The sequence below is a fragment of the Macadamia integrifolia genome, chromosome 3, assembly GCF_013358625.1.
Source record: "Macadamia integrifolia cultivar HAES 741 chromosome 3, SCU_Mint_v3, whole genome shotgun sequence".
NCBI classification, from domain to species: Eukaryota; Viridiplantae; Streptophyta; class Magnoliopsida; order Proteales; family Proteaceae; genus Macadamia; species Macadamia integrifolia.
In genome coordinates, this window is record NC_056559.1 from 4,118,370 (window position 1) to 4,139,945 (window position 21,576).

At 38.3% G+C, this 21,576-nt stretch overlaps 3 protein-coding genes across 5 annotated transcripts; 2 read left to right on the top strand and 1 right to left on the bottom strand.

Moving 5' to 3' along the window:
- The first annotated feature begins 831 nt into the window (after window positions 1-831).
- On the top strand, window positions 832-3,279 carry LOC122073078 (origin of replication complex subunit 3). Its single transcript, XM_042637591.1, has one exon. It carries the CDS (start codon window positions 877-879, stop codon window positions 3,112-3,114), a length of 2,238 nt encoding a protein of 745 aa, XP_042493525.1. The 5' UTR covers window positions 832-876; the 3' UTR covers window positions 3,115-3,279.
- Window positions 3,280-11,956: 8,677 nt separating this feature from the next.
- On the top strand, window positions 11,957-13,149 carry LOC122073715. Its single transcript, XM_042638339.1, has 2 exons — window positions 11,957-12,619; window positions 12,712-13,149. The coding sequence occupies exons 1-2, from the start codon at window positions 11,957-11,959 to the stop codon at window positions 13,147-13,149; spliced, it is 1,101 nt and encodes a 366-aa protein (XP_042494273.1).
- A 4,496-nt stretch (window positions 13,150-17,645) lies between these two features.
- On the bottom strand, window positions 17,646-21,406 carry LOC122073096 (protein TRIGALACTOSYLDIACYLGLYCEROL 5, chloroplastic). Of its 3 annotated transcripts, none has more exons than XM_042637612.1 (5): window positions 21,252-21,406; window positions 20,734-20,803; window positions 20,566-20,610; window positions 18,264-18,296; window positions 17,646-18,154 (listed from the first exon to the last, which is right to left on the bottom strand). In XM_042637612.1, the coding sequence occupies exons 2-5, from the start codon at window positions 20,771-20,773 to the stop codon at window positions 18,012-18,014; spliced, it is 261 nt and encodes an 86-aa protein (XP_042493546.1). In that variant the 5' UTR covers window positions 20,774-20,803; window positions 21,252-21,406; the 3' UTR covers window positions 17,646-18,011. The 3 variants fall into 3 exon arrangements, with proteins under 3 accessions (XP_042493546.1, XP_042493547.1, XP_042493549.1); XM_042637613.1 differs by lacking the exon at window positions 21,252-21,406 and adding an exon at window positions 21,020-21,214; XM_042637615.1 differs by lacking the exon at window positions 21,252-21,406 and adding an exon at window positions 20,997-21,214.
- Window positions 21,407-21,576: the final 170 nt, after the last annotated feature.

Sequence of the window (21,576 nt, forward strand, 5' to 3'; positions counted from 1 at the left end):
TTTAATATTTGGAAATGTTTTTTTTTTTATTATTATTATTTTATCCATGAAATGATTAATCACCCTCAAGGATTATCGCCTGGACACAAAAGTCATTAGAATCAGGCATCGAGAACCGTTGGATCATTATCTGGACACGTGGCAATCACCCAAGTAGTTATGAGTTAAACCTAAGTCAGAGAAGCCGGATCCCAATTATGGTGCCATGTGGAAGGATGTTTAGTTAAATCCAATCATTAAATAGGAATAGCTTAGCTTAGAGATGCGTGGATTATCCTTCCCATGGATTGCATGCCTCTCGCCCTCTCTACTTTGATTGAAACTATGCCACATGTCAAAACAAAGAATTGTGCCCGCACACCCCGTGCTATAGAAGAGCTAAATTCTATCCTTTCACTTGTAGCACAATCCTCAAGTTTGCCACATAAAAAATTCCCCAAAACTAAATATTTTGTGAAAAATATATGCGCCGACATCTTCTTATGTGATCAATCCTATGTCATTGGCCGTGGTGTGATTTGAGTTGATTTCGATTTTGATTCGGTTCAAGATATAATAAGTGCCGTTTTCAAATCAGAGTCGAACCGTCACAATTGATTTTGATTTTGTAAGCCATTGTTTGTAGGTTCATAATCAGCCAAACTTCTCCAAAACCAAATCAAAACAATCGGGTCGGTTCTATATGTCCGTTTCAATTCTAAATTGACATTGAGGAGGGGAATATATGTCCGTTTCAATTTTACCATCCGGATCTCGTTTGCCCGATAGCCCAAATCCGCACCAAATCGATTGATCAGTTTTCGCGCCAAAATGAGTGGTGGGGAATCAAAACCCCAATGAACAGGAGAAGTAGCCGAAAACCCTAGGCCCTCTTTGATGGCGCCTTCTGCAACTCCCGATTCTCCACCCTCAACCCCAAACCCTGACATTGAGGAGGAGAACTCTTTGCAACCATTCTTCGTTCTTCACAAAGCAATACCTCAAAAATCCGAGAGAAAAGCTTCAGGTCCGGGAAAAACCAGAAGGAAGATTGATCTCTCTCCAACATCCCCTAAATCCGCCAAGAAATCGAAGGTCGAGGCAATCGAAGAAGAAGATGATGATCATCACTACGAGAAGTTGCGCATTGAAGCTTTTGATCTCATATGGTCAAGAATCGAGACTACCATCAAGGACGTTCTGAGGGAGATTAACGTCAACGTGTTCGATGATATACACCACTGGGTTCGTCAATGCTTTTCAACTATTAGGTCCTCTGGAACTCCTGGTGTCTCTGAAATTACACGTTCGTACCCTCTGTTCACTGATCTCACTTGCAGACAGATCTTCACTGGCTTGGTATTCACAAAGAATGTGGAGTTTGTTGATGATCTGCTGACGTTTCAAGAGCTTGGTGAACATCTGAAATCTTGTGGATGCCATGTGTGTAACCTTTCATCCCTCGACTTCTCGATCAAGAATGGACTCGGTGGCTGCCTTAGAAGTCTATTGAGACAATTGGTAATGGTTACCCCTGACGCAGCTGATATAGCCATCTTAGCATCTTGGTATAGTGAAGAGGGAAACTGTAGTAATCCTTTGGTTGTGATAATTGATGAAATGGAGCGATGTAGTGGGTCGGTCTTGGCTGAGTTCATCATGTTGTTGAGTGAATGGGTGATTAAGATTCCAGTCATCTTCATAATGGGAGTCACAACAACTGTTGATGCCCCAAGAAATCTGCTTCCATCTAATGCACTGCAAAAATTGTGCCCTTGTAAGTTTACATTAGGATCCCCAGCTGAAAGAATGGATGCAATTGTTGATGCAATTCTCTTGAAATCATGTTTTGGATTTACTGTTGGGTACAAGGTCGCGAATTTCTTGAGAAACTACTTCTTGAAGCAGGACGGGACGGTGACTTCTTTTGTTAGGGCTTTAAAGATTGCATGTGCTAAACATTTCTTGGAGGAACCTTTGAGTTTCATGGCCAGTGGATTGCTTGAAGATGACAGTCAAAGTTTCTGGAAGGAGAAATGTGTACATTTGCCTGAAAGGATGCTCAAATGTGCATTTAATCTTCCATCTTGCGAAAAGAATAAATTGGCTGAAGAGACTGGTGAGAACTTGGCCAATGGTTTGTCAGATTTGAAGAACTCTGTTAACAACTGGACTTCAGTGCTCCTGTGCTTATATGAAGCTGGTAAGTTCCAGAACATGCAACTGTTAGATATCTTCTGTGAGGCTCTTGATCCAGCTTTATACAAGTTAAATGCTTTAGATAATAAGGTAGAAATAGGAAGTGATTCTGCAAAACCTTCCTCAGCAGATCATTGTCTGCTAGATGGACAATCGTCTGGCCCACGGAAGGGAAGTTTCATTTTTCAGGCAGTACGCAGAGTAAAGGATCTTCCATTAGTGTCACTGTCTCAACTTTTTAAGACTTGGAGAAAATACAGTGAGGGAATTACTGAATTCTGTGAAAAAGTGAAAGAGCTTCAGTCCATGTTGAGACATGAGGATAATGGCAAGAGTTTGAAACGAGATGCAGGAGATACACTCAAGAGGCCATCACGGAGTGCTTTGAATACGGAGGACATGAAGAAAGTGAATCACAAAGTGGCTATATTGATGCAGCATATGGTTAGGAAATATCTAAAGCCAATCGAGTGTGTCCCTTTTCATGAGATTATTTGCTTTAAGCACATTGACATACTGCAATCAGCTCTAATTGGAGATCCTAGGAGAAAGATACAATTCAATCTTCTAAATTCGCGCAACTATCTTCAATGTAATTGTTGCAACAAGAGTGGGAGTGCCCTCGTGCCATCTATGCATGATACGTCAATAATGTATACTTTGGCTCAAGAGCATGGTGATCTTATCAATCTCCATGACTGGTATCAATCTTTTAAAACCATTGTCCTTCAACCCAGTAAGAAAGGAAAGCAGAAAGTGAAGCAGTCACCATCATCTAAGAAAGGGAAGTTTACGAACGACTCTCAAGACACTAGTGAAGCCTCAATTCAAGCACGTTTCTGCAGGGCACTGACAGAACTCCAGATTACTGGACTGTTTCGTATGCCAAGCAAGAGACGGCGTGATTTTGTGCAGAGGGTTGCCTTTGGACTCTAGTGACCATAGTCTTCCAATATGTTTGCTCTGTCAAATTTGTGTTACTCTTGTGATGTGTGTGTATGGGGCGCCTCATTACATTGGTCATGTCATTATTTCCCTTCAGAACTGTAATTTATGTAGGGGAGAAGATTTTATGAAGAAATTTCATATTTTCAAAGATGAGATCCAGTTTGTTTTCTTTTGACTTGTGCTTGACATCGACATTTTCATGAGAAAATGGATAAGATGACTTCAAGAAACAGATTAAATTTACCATCTTGGCAGGGCATTTGCACACAGCAGATTCCTTACCCGATGATTTAGTGAGGGCTGGGGTGAACAGGGGTGATTTGTTAGTTTGCACTTAAGCTCATCTTGTTAATGTTGTACACTGCAGTATCTATCTTTTCATTCACAATAAAATTTCCTGTCATTTATCAAAGACAAGAAAAAATATATCAAATAGACCATTCAAGTTAAACAAGCCACAACAGAGCACTCTTTATGAACCACTGCAGGAACTGTAGTTGAGGCAATTGAAGGAAACTTTCACATCCTGATCTCCCAGACCCTTGGAATCAAGCAATAAGCCATTGGCATGGAGATAGCAACCACTAATTCATCAACCTAAGTTCTCAATTGCTTCTCCGTGAAAAAGGCAGCCTTCAACATTGACAAATAATAGCTGCATGCATCAAGGAGATATGATCAGAAACATTAACAAAATCAACTGACTCTATTCAGAGCTTGAATTTGGAGCTGGGACATGGCTAGTTTGTTGATTTAAATATGGTGATATCTAATTCCAAACTAGCCAATGCAACAGTTATAATATATTGCTAGCTAACCACATGATATACTGCCTAGTTCTCAAAGCTGACCATTGACTTGCATTGAGTGGGTGTGTCAATGAAAAACCTTAGAAAGTCGAGCAAGAGTTCGCAAAAAAGTATATGCACATGCTAACCATGCTAAAAATGTTGGCTGGACAACATTTAGGTTAATATTGAGTTGGACACACTCCAGTATAACTTATAGTTGAATGCATTGTCTATCTCTGTGGAAAAAGATATGGGTTTTACGGATACTGCTCATCTCCTCCTCCCAACCATCGGCACAAAGAGCACAGACAAAGACAAAGAAGCCCCAGCTTTTATGTTCATTCTCTTCTGCAAATTATATATCTGCACCATTTGAGGCTCTTAAGACCAGACAATTAGTTGTATAGGGTTTAGGTTACAAACATTCCAGATTGGATATTTTCTTGTTCACTTTCTTATTTCCATTTCAGCTCATTGTTGTCATGGTAACAAGGCAAGCCATGGTGATAGCCCGGCGCTCAAGGCAAGTGACAGATGTGGACAACAATATCCCATTCCAGGTAGGTATGCCAGTGAACAAAATGTTTTCATCTTCCCCCCACTAACCTCATTGTTATCCCCTTTCATTTCTTCCTCTTCTTCTCTTTCCCCCTTTTTCCTCCTTTTTCCATTGGATCTGCTCTGGCATTCTCTCGCCTTGGGCATCCCATAGTGCCTTTTCACCTAGGTGTTGCTTAAACTATGCAAAGTTCAGACAGTACAATCTAGAATTATGGATCATGTTGAACTGAGGAATACGCCGTATTTGAGATAGTAGAGTTAGTGACTCGATCTGAATGTGTGATTCTTCATTTCAATACAGACAGTAACATCCATAAGCGATATAATGTGTGAGACCACACATCGGAATGTGAAAAAGAAAGCTTGTCCTAGAGAATATCAGCTCATGGATGATAGAATCAAGTGATTCCTTAATCAAATCTGACTGGTTGGAGCCACATCCATGCCTTATGTGTGTTGTGGCCCAATTTTTAAGCACAGGATACTGGTCGCCTAACCATGTATAGGCATCCATGGTCATTGTAGGTCGTCATGATCCATAGTTAGCTTTGATCCATATTGCTGCTTTTCTTAGTATTGATGAGCCATCATGGGATCAAACCATGCCATGAAACCGCTGAGTCAATGGAGGAGTTTCACAAAGTGTGCTTAGAGGGGTTAATTCTGGAACATGTTCCTAGTATTTTATCTGCATAAAAAGAGAGGCCAAGAAGCAAATAGATCAGAGAAAGAAACTGTTAAAAAACCAGGATATGTAACCAGTAACTGCAATAGGGGAGAGACCTAGAGAGAGAGAGAGAGAGAGAGCGAGAGAGAGAGAGAGAGCATCCCACTAGATTAGCTAGCTCCCTCTATCATATATTTATAACAACCAAAAACCTTAAGATTGCATAGAATCCTTGCTAAAATAGAAAGTGAACTCCTATTCTAACTAGGAAAGACAATCTAGCTAATTATGAAAGCAAAACATAAAGGAAATAAAGATATAGAATAAATCAACTATAACCCCAATCATGGCAACATCTACTACATTACCCTAGGGACAATAATACCCATGCGGTACACTTAACAACTTAATTAACACTCCTCAAGCTGGAGTATACCAAAAGACTCCAACTTGGACAACAGAAAAATAGATATTAAAAGCAGCACTGTCTTGAATATTTATCGCAGTATAGACACCAGTGAGCACAAAGAGAACTGCAATCAATCATCATAAATTCAGTAGCAATATCAGCTCAAGCACATCAATCATCAGTAACAATAGTAGATAAAAATCTCACGCCGAATAAATCCAGCATAACCATCAACAACGAACAAGATAAGGGGCAGAGAATACTAATCACAATCCAAAATATCATAGCCACAACAACTTCATAAGTTTTCTGAGGAAGGCAAGTAGCAAGTAGTAATCTTCTCAATGAAGACAGATAAAAATGCAGTATGCAACAACTACATCATAAACCCTTCTTAAGGAAAGGACTCCAACAACAGGGTAACAATGACGTGATTAGGAAAGATCACAAGAATAGTAATTTAATTAGTAAAGATCAAACTCATTCCTGAACCCTAAATAGATCTCTCAGATATAATTGTAGCATAAGGTTGCTATGAACCAAATAATAGCATCAAGTTGTTGGGGACTAAATAACAACATCAGGTTACTGGGGATCCCACATGAATGATTTGAAAACAGGAATCATGGCTGCAAATTCCATCAATTATTCTTGCCCAGTGGTGGCTTTGAAGTATTTAGGTCTAAGTTGATTATGGTGTTTTGACTGAAGAAATAGTGAATGGTATATGCACCATTTGTTAAACCATGCCTCGTAGCAAATGTTCCAACCTTACCCTTTTCCTTATTCCCTTTCTTTATCAAACTTTGGGGTTCTATATCATGTGCTTTTGAACATAGTTCTTCAAAAATATTGATTGTTCGAGAAGCAAAGATGTGAGACAACTCATATCTGAAGAAATTGATGCATAAAATCTTGTTGTTTTGTTACTGAATAACATATATAATAATCTTCAAAAGATAAAATTGTTATTGAGTACGTGAGCAAATGAGACGGACAAATAATAATAATAATCTTCAACTGATGACTTGAGCAGATAACAACTCCAATCGAGTAGATAATAACCTTCATCTCCCCCTCTGCTACACGTGAACAAATCATGTAGAGGATGCAATTAAAAAAAAAATAATCCACCATCATATGGCAACAATAAGCAGCATCTTGAGGATGAGCATCACATAAATTCCATAATCAAGAATAGAAACGCATATAAGATTTCAATAAAATAATCACCAATCACCTTTTTGTTGTTTTATGGTTGTCCTTGTTGGCAACCTGGCCACGTGGCGGTGATGACGTGGTCAGTTTGGGTGACATGGATGAAAATGATGACATGGCAATATCTAGTGTCACCGATGAGATAACAGAACTACTTGGTATGCATGGAATGGTTTGATACATCCTTAGTATGTGGTGCGGGTTTCTGGGTTAAAACTGGCAAAATTGGCCTATTTACGATCGGAGGCATTTTCGGCAGTGAAAATGAAAATTTTGGAAGATATTTTCTTCATAAAAAATATATGTTGTAATTTATCTAGTCCAGTGCATCTGATTTTGTCGCATTCTGATGCCGTATGAAGAAGTTACGGCATTTGTGACAGTCGATGCCAATTTCGGCATTGAAGATGAATTTTTTAAAGGAAGTGTTCTCCATGTAACAATATGACAAAAATCCAATCTTTCCAACGGTTCTGATTTCATCATGTTCCGATTCCGTATGAGAAAGATGCATCATTGGAAAGGTCTAGGGGCATTTTGGTCTTTTTACATGGTTGAGTCAAATGATTGAGCCTTCTAGAAAGTCGTAGAGCATCTAGTTACGGTTCTAACGCACTTTGTTTCATCTCGATCAGATATCGTATGAAAAAGTTATAAGTGTTTCCATGAAGCCGGTTCGAAAATCTGAACTAGAAAATTAACAGATGCTCTTGGTGTTGGGTGGATTTTCTGGATTTTAATTTTGAAATTTCAGGGGCTTTTATGTAATTTCAAGGTTTTAAAGGTCTGAGTTGATAAGGTTTTTTGGCATTAAATTTTGTAGAAGCAGGGGCTTATGTGTATATTAGAGAATTAGAGGGATCCTTAATATACGGTTCAGATTGAGCCACATCGATCAAATTCAGATCTGACGATTCGTGCAAGAGCTTGCATTGAAGATGCTTATCCGAGGCTTCTCATTGGTGGAGTGTTAGATATGATGGTGTGGCGCCTCACCATATTGAGTCTTGATTGTGTGTGGAGCTTGTGCATAGAATCTATAAAGAGATTCTCCATATCTTGATCTGAGCCAATCATATCAGATCGGTTCCGATCTAACGGTCAATATTGATGGAGCTTTATTAAAGTTAGCCGACAGCGTATCGTGAAACGCGCTACACCACCAATCGGAGATCGACAACGCGTCTGACAATGTCAACGCATACGTCATGATGACGTCATCGAGATTCAAAACCTACGGTTTAGATCTATTGTCCATTGGTTTAATCGGACGGCTCCGATTAAGAGAAACCTTTTGATGAGATCCATGGCCAGATCTGCACCTCGGTTGCGCACACCGCCGGTGTAGCCTACGCCACCCCTACGAAGATTTCATTTTTGGCTATCTTATTACTCCAACTTCAAATGGTCATATCTCCCTCATTTTAACTCCGATTTGGGTGATTCAAGTTGGAGATTCTTTATCTCTCTGAGATCTACACATCAGAGAGAATAAATTAGGCAGAGGGGTTGCTGAGGTGGCTGAAAAAACGAGTTGAAGCTCATGGAAGGCTAAGGGTTTGAATGAAAGACTTCCATCTCTTGCAATTCATCCATAGCCCCCATTAGAGGCTTAGGAAGCTACTAGAAACCAAGGTAGCAAGCTCTATTGGTTGTTTCTAAAAGAAAAAAAAAAAAAAGAAAATAGAAGAGAAGAGAAGAAGAGGGAAATAGAGAAGAAGTTTTTCCCTCTCGTGTGTGTGTGATGTGAATGTGAATGCCATTGTTACTCCATGAAAGTAAAGACAAGGAGAAAAAAAAGAAGAAGAAGAAGAAGAACCTAGAATTTGGTTCTTGTGAGTTGCTTCAAGAAACCCAAGTGCCAACCGGGGTTGAAGCATTGGCTGCACCGAGACAACGTGGTTGTGGTCCGCATCAAGTGGAGATCGACATTATTGCATCTCCGACGGTTACTCCTTGCCAAGGTAACCTCACTTTTGCCAAATTTCCATTATTATAAATCATTGTAGGCAAGATGTTTGATAAAATGCCTAAGTGATAGTTGTAATCTATTTGGGAGAAATTTACATGTATGAGTGCTTCACTATAGGGCATTGTTATAAGCCCAACTTTATTTTATTGGTGTTCAGTGGGTGCTGGACACAGGGGCTATGTGTTCCTTGGTAGGTACAACTACCTAAACCTATTAGCCGTGGGTGCGGCCTCTCAGATCATTCTGAGAAAACTAGGGTGAAGACCTAGCCATTATTTGTTATTGGTGGAAACTGGGAATGTGTTTCCTTGGCTGTGGGTGTAGTCACAATTAGTATTGAGTAAATGCTAAGCCCGACAGTGGGCATTACTCCGTGCATGTAGGCAACTGGCCGAAGCAGGTATTTCTTGTATTGTGGATGTATATGCTCGTATTTGTATTGTGGATTGGAGTGCTTGGCTGCAGAATGAGTGTGTACATCTGGTAGACCTAACCACTTGGTGGTGTAGTGTGGATGTGCAAACGACTGTGTATGTATGTGACAGTGATTACCGTGTGAGGTTTATGAGACAGCTCTGGGCAGCAATATAGGTTATGTGAGTAAGTTTCATGCAACAGTAAGAATGGTCAGTAGTATACATAGCAGCTCTAGGCAGCATCAATAGACTGTGCTATTGAAGTGCAAATAGTAATTGCCACATCAGGGGTACAGTTGGAAAATGAAAAAATATTTGACACACTGATTTACCCCCCTCTCAGTGTCAATCGGGACCCAACACTTTTCACAATAGCAAATAAAATATCAAAGTCTAGTAAATAATCTCCAATAATAGCAGCAATATACATCACTCCATGCAAAAGTGCCAATCTTTAAAAAATTGTAACTCCAAACAAATGCGATCTGACCCACCAAAGAATTTACAAACCAACTGCAATTCTATAAATCCTAGCAAAAGTATGGGACCACCCAAACAAATATACCAAATAATATAATCTGAGATTTCAAAACCTGGTTCTTATTATTCATGGGCTTATCCAATCAAGAGAATACTCAAAATATGCCAATAACAAGAGATAGTGGTAGTTTTGTAGGTATATGAAGTTCTCAATAAAACATTTGGGCCACTTACACGGGGGTGTTTAGTGCTCTTTAGTGTTTTCAGTATAAGTTGAATGGTTCTCATTCAACCCCAATATGATTTGATCCATGCAGTTATGAGGTCAGTATGAGCCCGCGGGACTAGTCAAGCCAAAGGCCTGAATACCCGTCATTAGCAAAAAAAAAAGTTCTCAATAAAGACAGAAAGACTGATTTATATCAACCTCACTGGGAATTTGGATATTATTAACGATGTTAGTCTAGTGGGGATCCAGGATGTATGAATCTAATATTCATTGGTTAACATTTTTTTAAATTATCAAAGTGTTTGGCTTACCAGATTTAGGAACCACTTGGTTTCTTTGATCCCAAATAAAGTGTGTAATAATAAAAATCGAAAAGAACAATTACCTAACTTTTTTTTTTGGTAAAGAAGAACCATTACCTATCAGATTTTGATAAAAAATAAGGAAAAACAAAAACATAAGTGTAAAATTAGTGAATGCATGGATGAATTAGGGAAGCCACTTTGTTGGTGCGATGGCCATCTGGCCTCATCACGGAACCACAATAATGGTCACTCCATTACGGAAGGAGTAATTTTAGGAGTAATAGCAGGGCGATTCCACTGATTGGAAAAGATCCGTTGTTCAACGGATCTTTGGACTCTATCTCTATAAAATAGTAAATAGTAAAGTTGAAAATATATACGCATATGATCTGTCAGTTGGAGCCCTAAAATTCCTAGAAACGTTCTCTGTCTTCTTCATTCTCTGTTCTTGAAACCCCCGTACACTGGTATCAGAGCCAGCACGGTTTTCATCTCAGGCAAGCTACGACGATTACAACACTCTCAACTAGCTGATTTTCTGAGGATCGAGCTGCCCGCCGATGGCTGAACTTGACGTTTCTTCCTCTCACCCATCTTGATAAGAGCCGTGAGAGAGGTAAGCACCGATCACTACTGATCTTACACGGCCGAGCATTCCGACACCGCCGAACCTATTGTTGAGAAGTTTTCAAAGGGATCATCTCTGCTATATGCCCCACAACTCCTTTTAATTTTATATATTACTAGTTGCTGCTGACAGGTAAGTGTAACTCCCCCATTTTAAGATATTGGACCTTTTTTTTATATTCATCCTCACATCACTCTACTGTATAAGTCCCACTATTTTATTACTTTAGAATTAAATATTTCTTTTCTTTATATGTGAGGATATTAGTTGTTTATATCATACTAGCTGAATTGGTTTAAAAAAATATTAGTCTATTTATTATTTTAAAACAAATGTCATATCATGCTGGCTGAATTGGTTTAAAAATATTAGTCTATTTATTATCTTAAAACAAATGTCATAACATGCTGGCTGAATTGGTTTAAAAATATTAGTCTATTTATTATTTTAAAACAAATGTTCATTGTCTTTAATACATGTCATGTTAACAAAATAGATTTATAAATTGATTAATTAAGTATATCCTATTGCTGTTCCCATTTTTTTTATTTATTGTCAGCACGATGTTATACTTAGATTGATATGCTGGTATGTTATGCGAACCCCATAAGGATTAATATTCGACATCTGAATATAATAATAGAACCCCCTTCTTTACTGAACATTTCTTTTTCTCTGGAATTTTATTTGATTATATAATACCTGTTCATTTATATCATTATTTACAAAAATTCTTATGTTTAACAAATTGCATATTTGAACCAAATCGACTGACACCATAACAAATTATTGAAGTCATAAAAGACTTAGTAAATAAATACATTAGTATTCACATTTATTCTTTTGGCTTGTTTGAAACCATAGAGAATCTGAATTTAACACGGAAAGAAATGTTGAGTTCGTATTAAGATAATAAAAAATAATAATAATAATAATAGTAATAAACTAAATAAATAAGAAAAAAAGGGAGGAAAACCTATATGTAAGAACATATAATTAGAATAGATAATTAAACTTGTTCATTATTCATTTTTCAGAACATCATCATGGCTGGAAAACCCTTGTCACATGAAATCAACAACCTTGAGAGATTGAATGGATCGAACTATGAAACTTAGAACATGAAAATCACATATGTGTTGATATATGAGAAGATGGACCATGTTCTGGAACCAAGACCCGTGGTTGGGGATGATGCTACCCTAGCAGAGATTAAAATTGCGAAAAAATGGGCTAAAGATGACAAAAGAGCCCGAAGCATGATCCTCTTGAAGATGGAAGACCATCTGATGAAGGTGTTTAATAAACACACAACTACCAAATCTGTAATGGAAGCTGTGAGGGCCAAGTATGATGTGAAAACTGAAACCCACACTCAGCTACTGACTCACAAATATAATAGTTGTAGAATGACTGAGGGTGAGGATGTTATGGATCATGTCAACAAAATGCTGATTTTGGCTCAAGACTTGGCTGATGCTGGATCAGAAGTGTCAAATAACTACCAAGTATCCACTATCATTAACAGTTTACCCCCTTCTTGGATAATGGCACAAACCGCACTGAGATTCCTGGGGGACAATCTCACTATTGATAAACTTCCCCAACAACTACAATACTATCAGCAATGCATGATGACAAAGTCCATGGGTGAATTACATATAACCCAGTCCAACCCAACTTCGCCAGAGATTGACCAAGTGGAAACATTGGCACATCAGCACCGATTTAGTCCCAATGCCAACCAGCTATGCCCCAACAATAACTATAATAAGTTCAAAGGGAAAGGAAAAATGAAGTCTAGGAATTTTCAAAAGGTGCCACCTGGAGCATGTTGAGTACAATTTATCTGAACACTCAGCGGAAAGAGTTTATTGGCACAGTTGAGTACAATTTATCTGAACAACAGTATGAGGGGTGGTGGATCGACTCAGGTGCGACACGTCATATTGCAAGGACCACAAGAGGACAACAAGAGATGAAGACTCTTACACCTGGTGACCATAAGATCTTCATGGACAACAACTCGTATAGTGAAGTTCGAGGTATTGCAGACTATGTGCTTGACCTCGGGAAGGCTAATTTTTGTCTGAAGGATGTAATTTATGCCCCCGACATGCGTCAAAATTTGATTTCTGTACCAGCTCTTGTTAAGAAGGGCCTTGAAATGCGTTTCACTAGCTCTGAGGTCACCATTGGAAATCATGGTCGATCTTTTGCTTCAGGACGATTTGTCCCTGAGCAAGACTTGTTCTTACTTTCTACTGTTGAAAATGTAACCTCTAATATTATTAATGAAAATGCATCTGGATCATTAGTTTATATTGATTGTGCAAAATCTTGTTGATTCGTATATGTGGCATATGAGACCAGGACACTCTGGAATTAAGAAAATGCAACAAATAATTAAATTAGATTTAGTTCCTAAGTCGTCAAAAGTAGAATATGATGGATGTGAACATTGTCTCTCTGGTAAAATGACTAGGAAACCCTTTCCAGTGGGAGTGAGAGCAAATGAACTTCTTGGAGTGGTATACTCTGACATCTGTGGACTACTCAATGTGAGTACCCATAGTGGTAAAACTTATTTTATCACATTCACAGATGATCTATCCAAGTATGGATATATTTACTTGCTTAGTAGGAAATCTAAAGCATTTGAATGTTTCAGACGCTATAGAACTGAAGTACAAAATCAGTTGGAAAGAAATATTAAAGTTCTAAGAACCGATCGTGGTGGAGAGTGTAACTCCAAAGAGCTTAAAAATTTTTGTGAGGAACATGGAATCATTAAACAAAAGACAATGTCTTTCACACCACAATAGAACGGTGTGGCTGAAAGACGAAATAGAACACTACTTAATGTAGTGCGTTGCATGTTATCAAATTCTTCTCTCTCTAAGGAATTCTGGGGAGAGGCCATTCTCACAGCAAATTATATCCTAAACAGAATTCCTACCAAATCTGTTGAGACTACTCCCTATGAAATGTGGACAGGCAGGAAACCAAACTTAGAAAATCTAAGAAAGTGGGGATCAGTAGCCCATGTACTAATACCTGAGTCATATAGGAACAAGTTAGATTCTAGAACGATCAAATGCAAGTTTATAGGATATCCTGAAGGATCAAAGGGATATAGGTTCTATCACCCTGAAAAAGGGGTAACTGAGAGTCGTAATGCGGAATTTCTAGAGAAACTAGAAGAGGAACCTCAACAGGAAGATATAGAACCCCTACATGTCATTGACGATGACTATGATTTTGACCCTCAAGAGAAATCAAGAATTTTTTATCAAGGAATCCAAGTTCTTGAAGATCAAGATGATCATCAAAGACGAGACCCGGAACCTAGGGTAAGTGGGAGTAAAAGAACTAGAGTATCCCCAACTTATTTAGATGACTACTACCTTTATCTATGTGAGCCATCTTGTCATATAGTTAACACATATGTGGAAGAAGTAGTTGATCCCGTAACCTATAGTGAAGCGATGAAATCATGAGAATTAGATGAATGGTGGAATGCCATGCAGGAGAAAATTGATTCTATCACAAAGAATCAAGTATGGGAACTTTGTGACCTACCAAAGGGTAGAAATGCTATAGGTTGCAAATGGGTACTTAAGAAAAAGTATAAAGTGGATGGGTCTGTTGATAAATTTAAGGCCGGGTTAATAGCGAAAGGATATATACAAAAAGGAGGAATAGACTACCAGGAAACATATTCACCGGTAGCAAAATTTGCCTCTATTAGACTGATATTGGCACTTGTTGCATATTTAGACTTAGAATTATTCCAGATGGATGTGAAAACCGTCTTTCTTAATGGCGAGTTGGAAGAAACTATATATATGCGACAACCTGAAGGTTTTCAGGTTGTGGGACAGGAAGATAAAGTATATAGACTTAAAAAGTCTTTGTACGGACTAAAATAGTCCTCACGTCAGTGGTACCTAGTATTCCACAAAATGGTCCTTAAGTTAGGATTCGTGGCAAACCAATTGGACAACTGTGTATATATTTTGAAGAGTGGGAGTAGTTTTATTATTCTTTCCTTATATGTTGATGACATATTGTTGGCTGGAAATGACTTAAATATGCTAAACAGAACCAAATATAAACTAAGTAACAGATTTGAAATGAAGGATATGGGGGAAGCATCCTATATTCTAGGAATTCAAATCATTAGAGATCGAACACAACGTAGATTGTGTTTGAGTCAGGAAAAATACTTGAACTCTGTGTTGAAAATATTCGGGATGCAGAATTGCAATTCCTCTTCAACTCCAATAGTATTGGGAAAGACTTTATCAAAAAGTCAATGTCTTCAAGAAGGACAGGAAAAGTTGAATGTACCTTATGCTCAGGCAGTAGGTAGTTTAATGTACGCAATGTTATGTACACGACCGAATTTGGCCTATCCAGTCAGTTTGGTAAGTAGATACCAAAGGACTCTACCCATTAGGAAGCTGTGAAAAGGATTATGAAATATATTAAAGGAACTAAACACTTGAAATTGTGTTTTCAAGCAGAAAAGCTTGAGGTTATTGGATATTCCGATGCTGACTTTGGAGGTGACAGAGATGATTGTAAGTCCACCTCTAGTCATGTGCTCATATATGGAGGAGTAGCAGTTTCTTGGGGTAGCAAGAAGCAAGGGTGTGTTGCTAGGCACATACAAGAAGCTGAGTATGTTACTTGTAGTATGGCAAGTACTCATGCAGTCTGGATAAGACGGTTTTTAAATGAGTTTGGGCTGAATCTTGTAGATAGACCAGTGGAAATATTCTGTGATAATCAAGCAACAATAAGCTTAATACACAGTGGTGCAAATAGCTCAAAGGAAAAACATGTAGAAATACAGTACCACTATATTCAAGATATAGTAGAAAAAGGTGAAATTAAAGTAACCTATATACCTACGAGTGATATGGTAGCCGATCCCCTCACAAAGGGAGTTCATGCGGAAGCTTACATTAAGCATGTAAATTTAATGGGACTTAGAACAGTCTAAGTCTGGAATAGGAACTGAATGTTCCTCATCATGACAATGTTTTTATTGTTCCTGGATATGGGAACGGAAATGGAATTGGAAATGTCGCATTAGATGTTCTTGGAAATTCGAACTCTAAATGGAATTTTCATTAAGGTAGTTCTTGGAAATGGGAAAGGAAAATGTGAATTCGGCCAGAATGGCCAAGTGGGAGATGTTGGTGAGATGGCCATCCGGCCTCATCACGGAACCACAGTAACGGTCACTCTGTTACAGAAGGAGTAATTTTGGGAGTAATGGCAGGGCGATTCCGTTGATCGGAATAGATCCGTTGTTCAACGAATCTTTGGACTCTATCTCTATAAAAGAGTAAATAGTAAAATTGGAAATACATATGCATATGATCAGTCAGTTGGAACCCTAAAATTCCTAGAAACGTTCTATCTTCTTCATCCTCTGTTCTTGAAACCCCCGTACAGCTAGTTCACAGGTTTTCTCTGCTTTGCCTAGTCAAATCTCTATCCTACTTTTTTTTTTCTTAAGAAAGAGGATTTTATTGAGGAAGGAAAGGAAGGAAAAAGAAACGAAAGACTTGAAATTTGTCTTGAAGACTTGACTCAGAAGTCAATAGATTCATGCATTATTAAAGCTAGAAACTTCCCGCAATGCCCCCTTGCTTTCTGTTCTTCAGGACCCCAGTCTTCGGTAAAGTTGACTTTGACATATCCGTTGGCATCTCAGTAGAAGCTCAATTTTGACTCAGTGTGTGCTCGCCAGGATGATCCTAACTTCTAAGACCGTGAATAAGTGAGAAAGATGGTGACAAAACCTGATTAGTTTAATAGGTTGAACTCACCTGTATTTTTTTTTTTGGTAATGAACTAAGCTGTATTCATTCCCAATGCTTGGCAGAATCGGCAAAATGTTACTACATCATGTGAGGATTAAACCCGAAAGGAAAAAAAATACATCCTACTGAGTATAATATAGGAACTCTCTAGTAAATTGGCTTCAAATTTAGGGATATGTACCATCATGCATTGGGATGAGTGTTCGGGTTCTCCCAACCCTTGGATAACTAATTGGACACCCAATTAATTGGAGCAGAGGAGCCGAATCCAATGTTTTGACCATCAAAATATATCAATACATGTATCAAGATAGGTATTGGCATCAGCATCGGTTGATATCAATACTGAATCGAATGAGACGTCCAATCTGATAATTAAATAATAGGTTGATAGTAGTGGTTTATAAAACCACCGGGAAATAAAGCACAAAAATCCTCTCCAGAGAGGCAATGAGTGACAGTGAGCATCCGACGGCTGAGGTGCATACCAAAGCCCTCCTCCCAGCCATTGGATCCTCACTACCACTCACTGCCAGCCGTAGAGGATTTGAGTCCGAAAATAAAGGCTTTAGTGGCGATGTTGCACTAAACCTTTGCTTCAAACCCCACAACTTGTTAATTAAAGTGTGGCCTTCAACTTCCACTCACTCAGTAATGTAGCCAGGATAATGACATAGGAGTGCACCAAAAATAATATATCCAATTATTCATCCATAAGATCATCTATTATTCACCTAACTCTTTCTAACCCACAACATTAGATCAAGGCATTGTTCAAGAACCTGAAGACTGTTCTATAGGTCTGTCGAGACTGTTCTATAGGTCTGTCGAGAAAGGTTGACCAGAGTGGTGTCTGACAGAAAGTTCTGTTATTGAGCTATTCCATACCCATATGCAGCAGTGGCAATGTCTAAGTTGCCAAAGTGAGACTAAGAACAGTGGCAATTAGACCTAGGCTCTTGATGAAAGATTGAAATAGTCACAGATTAAAAGTGAAACCAAATGATCAACCAAAACAAATAAACTCCATATGCTTATAATTCCTCCCCTAGTGCTTCAATCATTATCACAGCATAATGTACACTGCATACCGACTGTAAGTAAACTCACCACTACAGTTTCATCCAAGAAGATTAAAACTCAATTTCTATATTAGGCATCATTTTAACAGTGTGATCCTTCCTCCAGGTATCCCAACCTTAAAACTTCTCTCAGTTGATGTAATAAGATGCAGTGTCCAAAGATTTTCACTATTTCCATTGAGTTCGAGTTGGAAAAGAAAGATCTGCAAGGAGATCAATGAGGGAAAGTCCAGCTTGAAGCAGCATGAAAAGTAACTGTGAAGCCTAAACCTCCTGGACGTTCTTGCCTAATCCTTCATTGTTTTCCCATCATTTCGCCCCTTATCATTGAAATCAATGCCCTGGAATGTGATCCTATTTGTGCGATATTGACTTCCGAGAGCAGTTCCAAAGCCCCATCCTAGGCCAAGTCCTACTCCACAACCTCCACCTTCAAATAAAAATTACAAAGAAAATGATTCCAATACGCAATCCCACAGAAAGTTAAAACACATTCTACCTATCCGGGAAAAAAAATTAAAAATGTTTTCAGCTTGTACCTACGCCAAGACCGAGTATCTGCAACGGAATGCCTGAAGAAGATAACATAAACAGTTAACAAAGCACATTTTGGCAAAGGAAAGTTCTTATCATACCATATGTAATGTGCATGTATGAATGAGCATTATTAGCAAGAAAAGTAGTTGTTCTCATCTAAACCCCATTCCACATATCCAGTATCAACAAAAAAGTATCACCTTAAATGGTCTATGCATATTTAAAAACCGGGGACATCAAGCTGTTGGTGCTCAAATAGAAGAAGCTAGTAAGAAATCATTGATTTCCACATAATTTCACAAGTGTGGTTGAAACAACTATGAAATTAAAATTTGCAACATCTGCAGATGAGCGAAATATGATATACTGTGTTTAAAATTTTAAATTTAGTTTAAATGGATATAATAGAGAGAGAGCAACCCAGTGCACGAGGCTCCTGCTACTGCAAGGTCTGGGAGGGGCAAGTGTGTACACAGCCTTACCCCCTGTTCTTCGCAGAAGAGGCTGTTTCCAAGTTTTGACCCTGTGACCAACAGGTTGCAATAGTGCAACTTAACCGTTGTGCCACAGGCTCACCCACTTTTAACTGGATATAATAATTGTACCAATTTCAGGCTCACCCACTTTTAACTGGATATAATAATTGTACCAATTTCAGGCTCACCCACTTTTAACTGGATATAATAATTGTACCAATTTTTGAAATTGGTATGGCATGGAATTCTTTGTACACCTTGCAATTGTCAGATTGGATCTGATCCAATCATCCAATTTCACACTCCCGAGTCATCCTAAGTGCATGCAAGTTTCAACCCAAACACCCCCCCCCCAAAAAAAAAATAAATAAATAAATAATACACACAGCTCACACACATACACAAAACCTCTTTCCACTTATGATCCAGTTTTATAGAATTTTAGCACTTAGCAGCTTATGTGCTCAAGATTGCATGGCTACCCAAAAAAAAATTCCGTGTCTAAGCCACCTTTTACTATAGAAGTTTTGTGAAGAAATAATAATAAAGGTAGTTATGCAAAACATTTCCTCCTCAATGCCCCAACCTTAGGCAGCCATCAAGTTTGTATGAAGCAGTGCTCTAGATTTTGGTTCATGGTGATTTGGAGCGTGGCAACAATAACAAGTTTCACATTCTGTTAGTTTCTCTTCAAAGGGTGGACCATCAACAATATTGTCAAGTAAAAAGAGACCAAGCCTTCATCATCTGTAACTGCATCAACCATTGCTTGAGATCATTCAAGCTGATGATCGATCATAGATGGTGCCACGATACTACAGTCAGGGTTTTTAACTGGTCAGGCATTCATTTGTTCTTTCATGCATAACCCTGACGAGATGATACCTGAGGCCAGGCATTCATTTGTTCTTTCATGCATAACCCTGACGATTGCTTCTGGCAGACATACAGCACTTCATTCATGCATCCCATGCAATCAGCAAAGCCTTTTTTTTTTTTTTTTTTTTTTGGGGGGGGGGGTTGTCTGAATATTCTACCTAGTCATTTATTTTTAACTATGGAATGATGGTACAATGATCTCAGGCTCTGGAGCTCCAAAATCATGATGTCCATGTTGACACATACCCTACCACTGTCTAGAAGGATAAACTGCGATGTCATAAGCCAATTACCACCCCATGATAGGATTTCCTCAGTTAGATTTCTAACCAGTCTCATAGAACTTAAAACTAATTATTTCTGACTTGATTATCACAATTATAACAAGTACAAAAGTTCTTTTTCCTTGTCACCTGTTACCTATTTGACAGATAGATGAACTTTTAGTACCTCATTAACTAATCAAGAAAACAGACCACCAGCAATGTATAATTTTATACTTGTCATATCTTGCTGCACCCAAGGGGTTATCCTGAAATCCTAACCAAGTAAAGATTTTAGATGAATGCAAAAGTGTTAACCCCCCACCCCACACACCACCACACCAACACACCCCCCCCCCCCAAAAAAAAAAATGTATTTACTAGTTTGATATTTAATAAAAGTTTAGAAGAACTTCTAGATTCCAAAAGTGTTGATTCTTCAAAGACATAAATTATGTTTCTTAACTTGTAATGTTATGGAAATTGAACAATACTCTCGCACACTTGACCTAGTATCTTGAACAATGAGAAATAAGAAATCCCAGGAATGGATAGATGCAGCAAGTCAGAAAGGATGCCTTTCTTAGTGTTCAAATATAAACATTTAATCAGTTCAGATGTAGCAATAAGAAGCATAAGAAGTTTTAAACATTCTAAAGCATATGCAGCCAAAGCAACAAACAGACCTCCAAAACCCCACCCAACTCCAAAACCGCATCCAACTCCAAAACCTGGAGTAATAACACAAAGGCAACAGCAACCTATATTAGCCACAGCTACAGCTAATATGAAGTCCAAAGGCCAAAATTTACAAAGAATTGCAGCAAGGCAAAGTTACAAGCAGAAATACTAACCAAGTCCCACACCAGTGCCATTGAATTTTGTAAGCACCATTCCTTTTGATCACAGATCAAGATTATGTAACTGGCACGGACATAAGAGAAAATTTAGGGCATCAAATAAAATTCAATAACAATAAGAAATTGAACCAATTAAGAGAAGTGTTTGTAGATTGAAGAAGGGGTGTGGTGAACTAGAATATTAAGAGAAGAACATCAGAAAGATCAAACTAGAAGAGATTGTCAGTAGACAAACTAAATTTCCTGTAACAAAATACCCCATTACTAAGATATACACGGCCCATGAGCTGCGATTAAATTTCAAATTCAATTGAAGGTAAATCTTGTGGGTTTTCATCTCCCAGGCCTGGGATCGAATCCCGCCTTCATCCTTCAACTCCCCCAGCTTTCCCCCTGAATAGCTTCAAATTAATCGATCCATTGGACTCAACTCTGTTGTTCGTCGAACCAGATTCCTTCGAGAGAAACAGATAGAGAGATGTAATAAAAATTGGGGAAGTTGGGATACTTACATCAATCAATCAAGAATTTGAACTGCAATTCAACCTTGGATTTTCAAAAATGGGGTGGAGACTACTGATAGTGAGAACTGGTAGTGATAATCTTCTCTACAAGGTTATGAACGGAAAGTGGAGGTGAAATAACAAATGTTCCGTTCCATCTCTACCCCTAATTGTTTTCCAATTTTCTATTAATACCTCCTCAAGTCCAGCTATTAACTAATGATTTTCATGAATATAAATTAAGATCGCGTTCGGCCCCTTTTGATAACGTTTCTACTGTTTTTATGTCTAGAAACAGCAGAAACGGATTTTCACGTTTTCAAAAATAAAAACA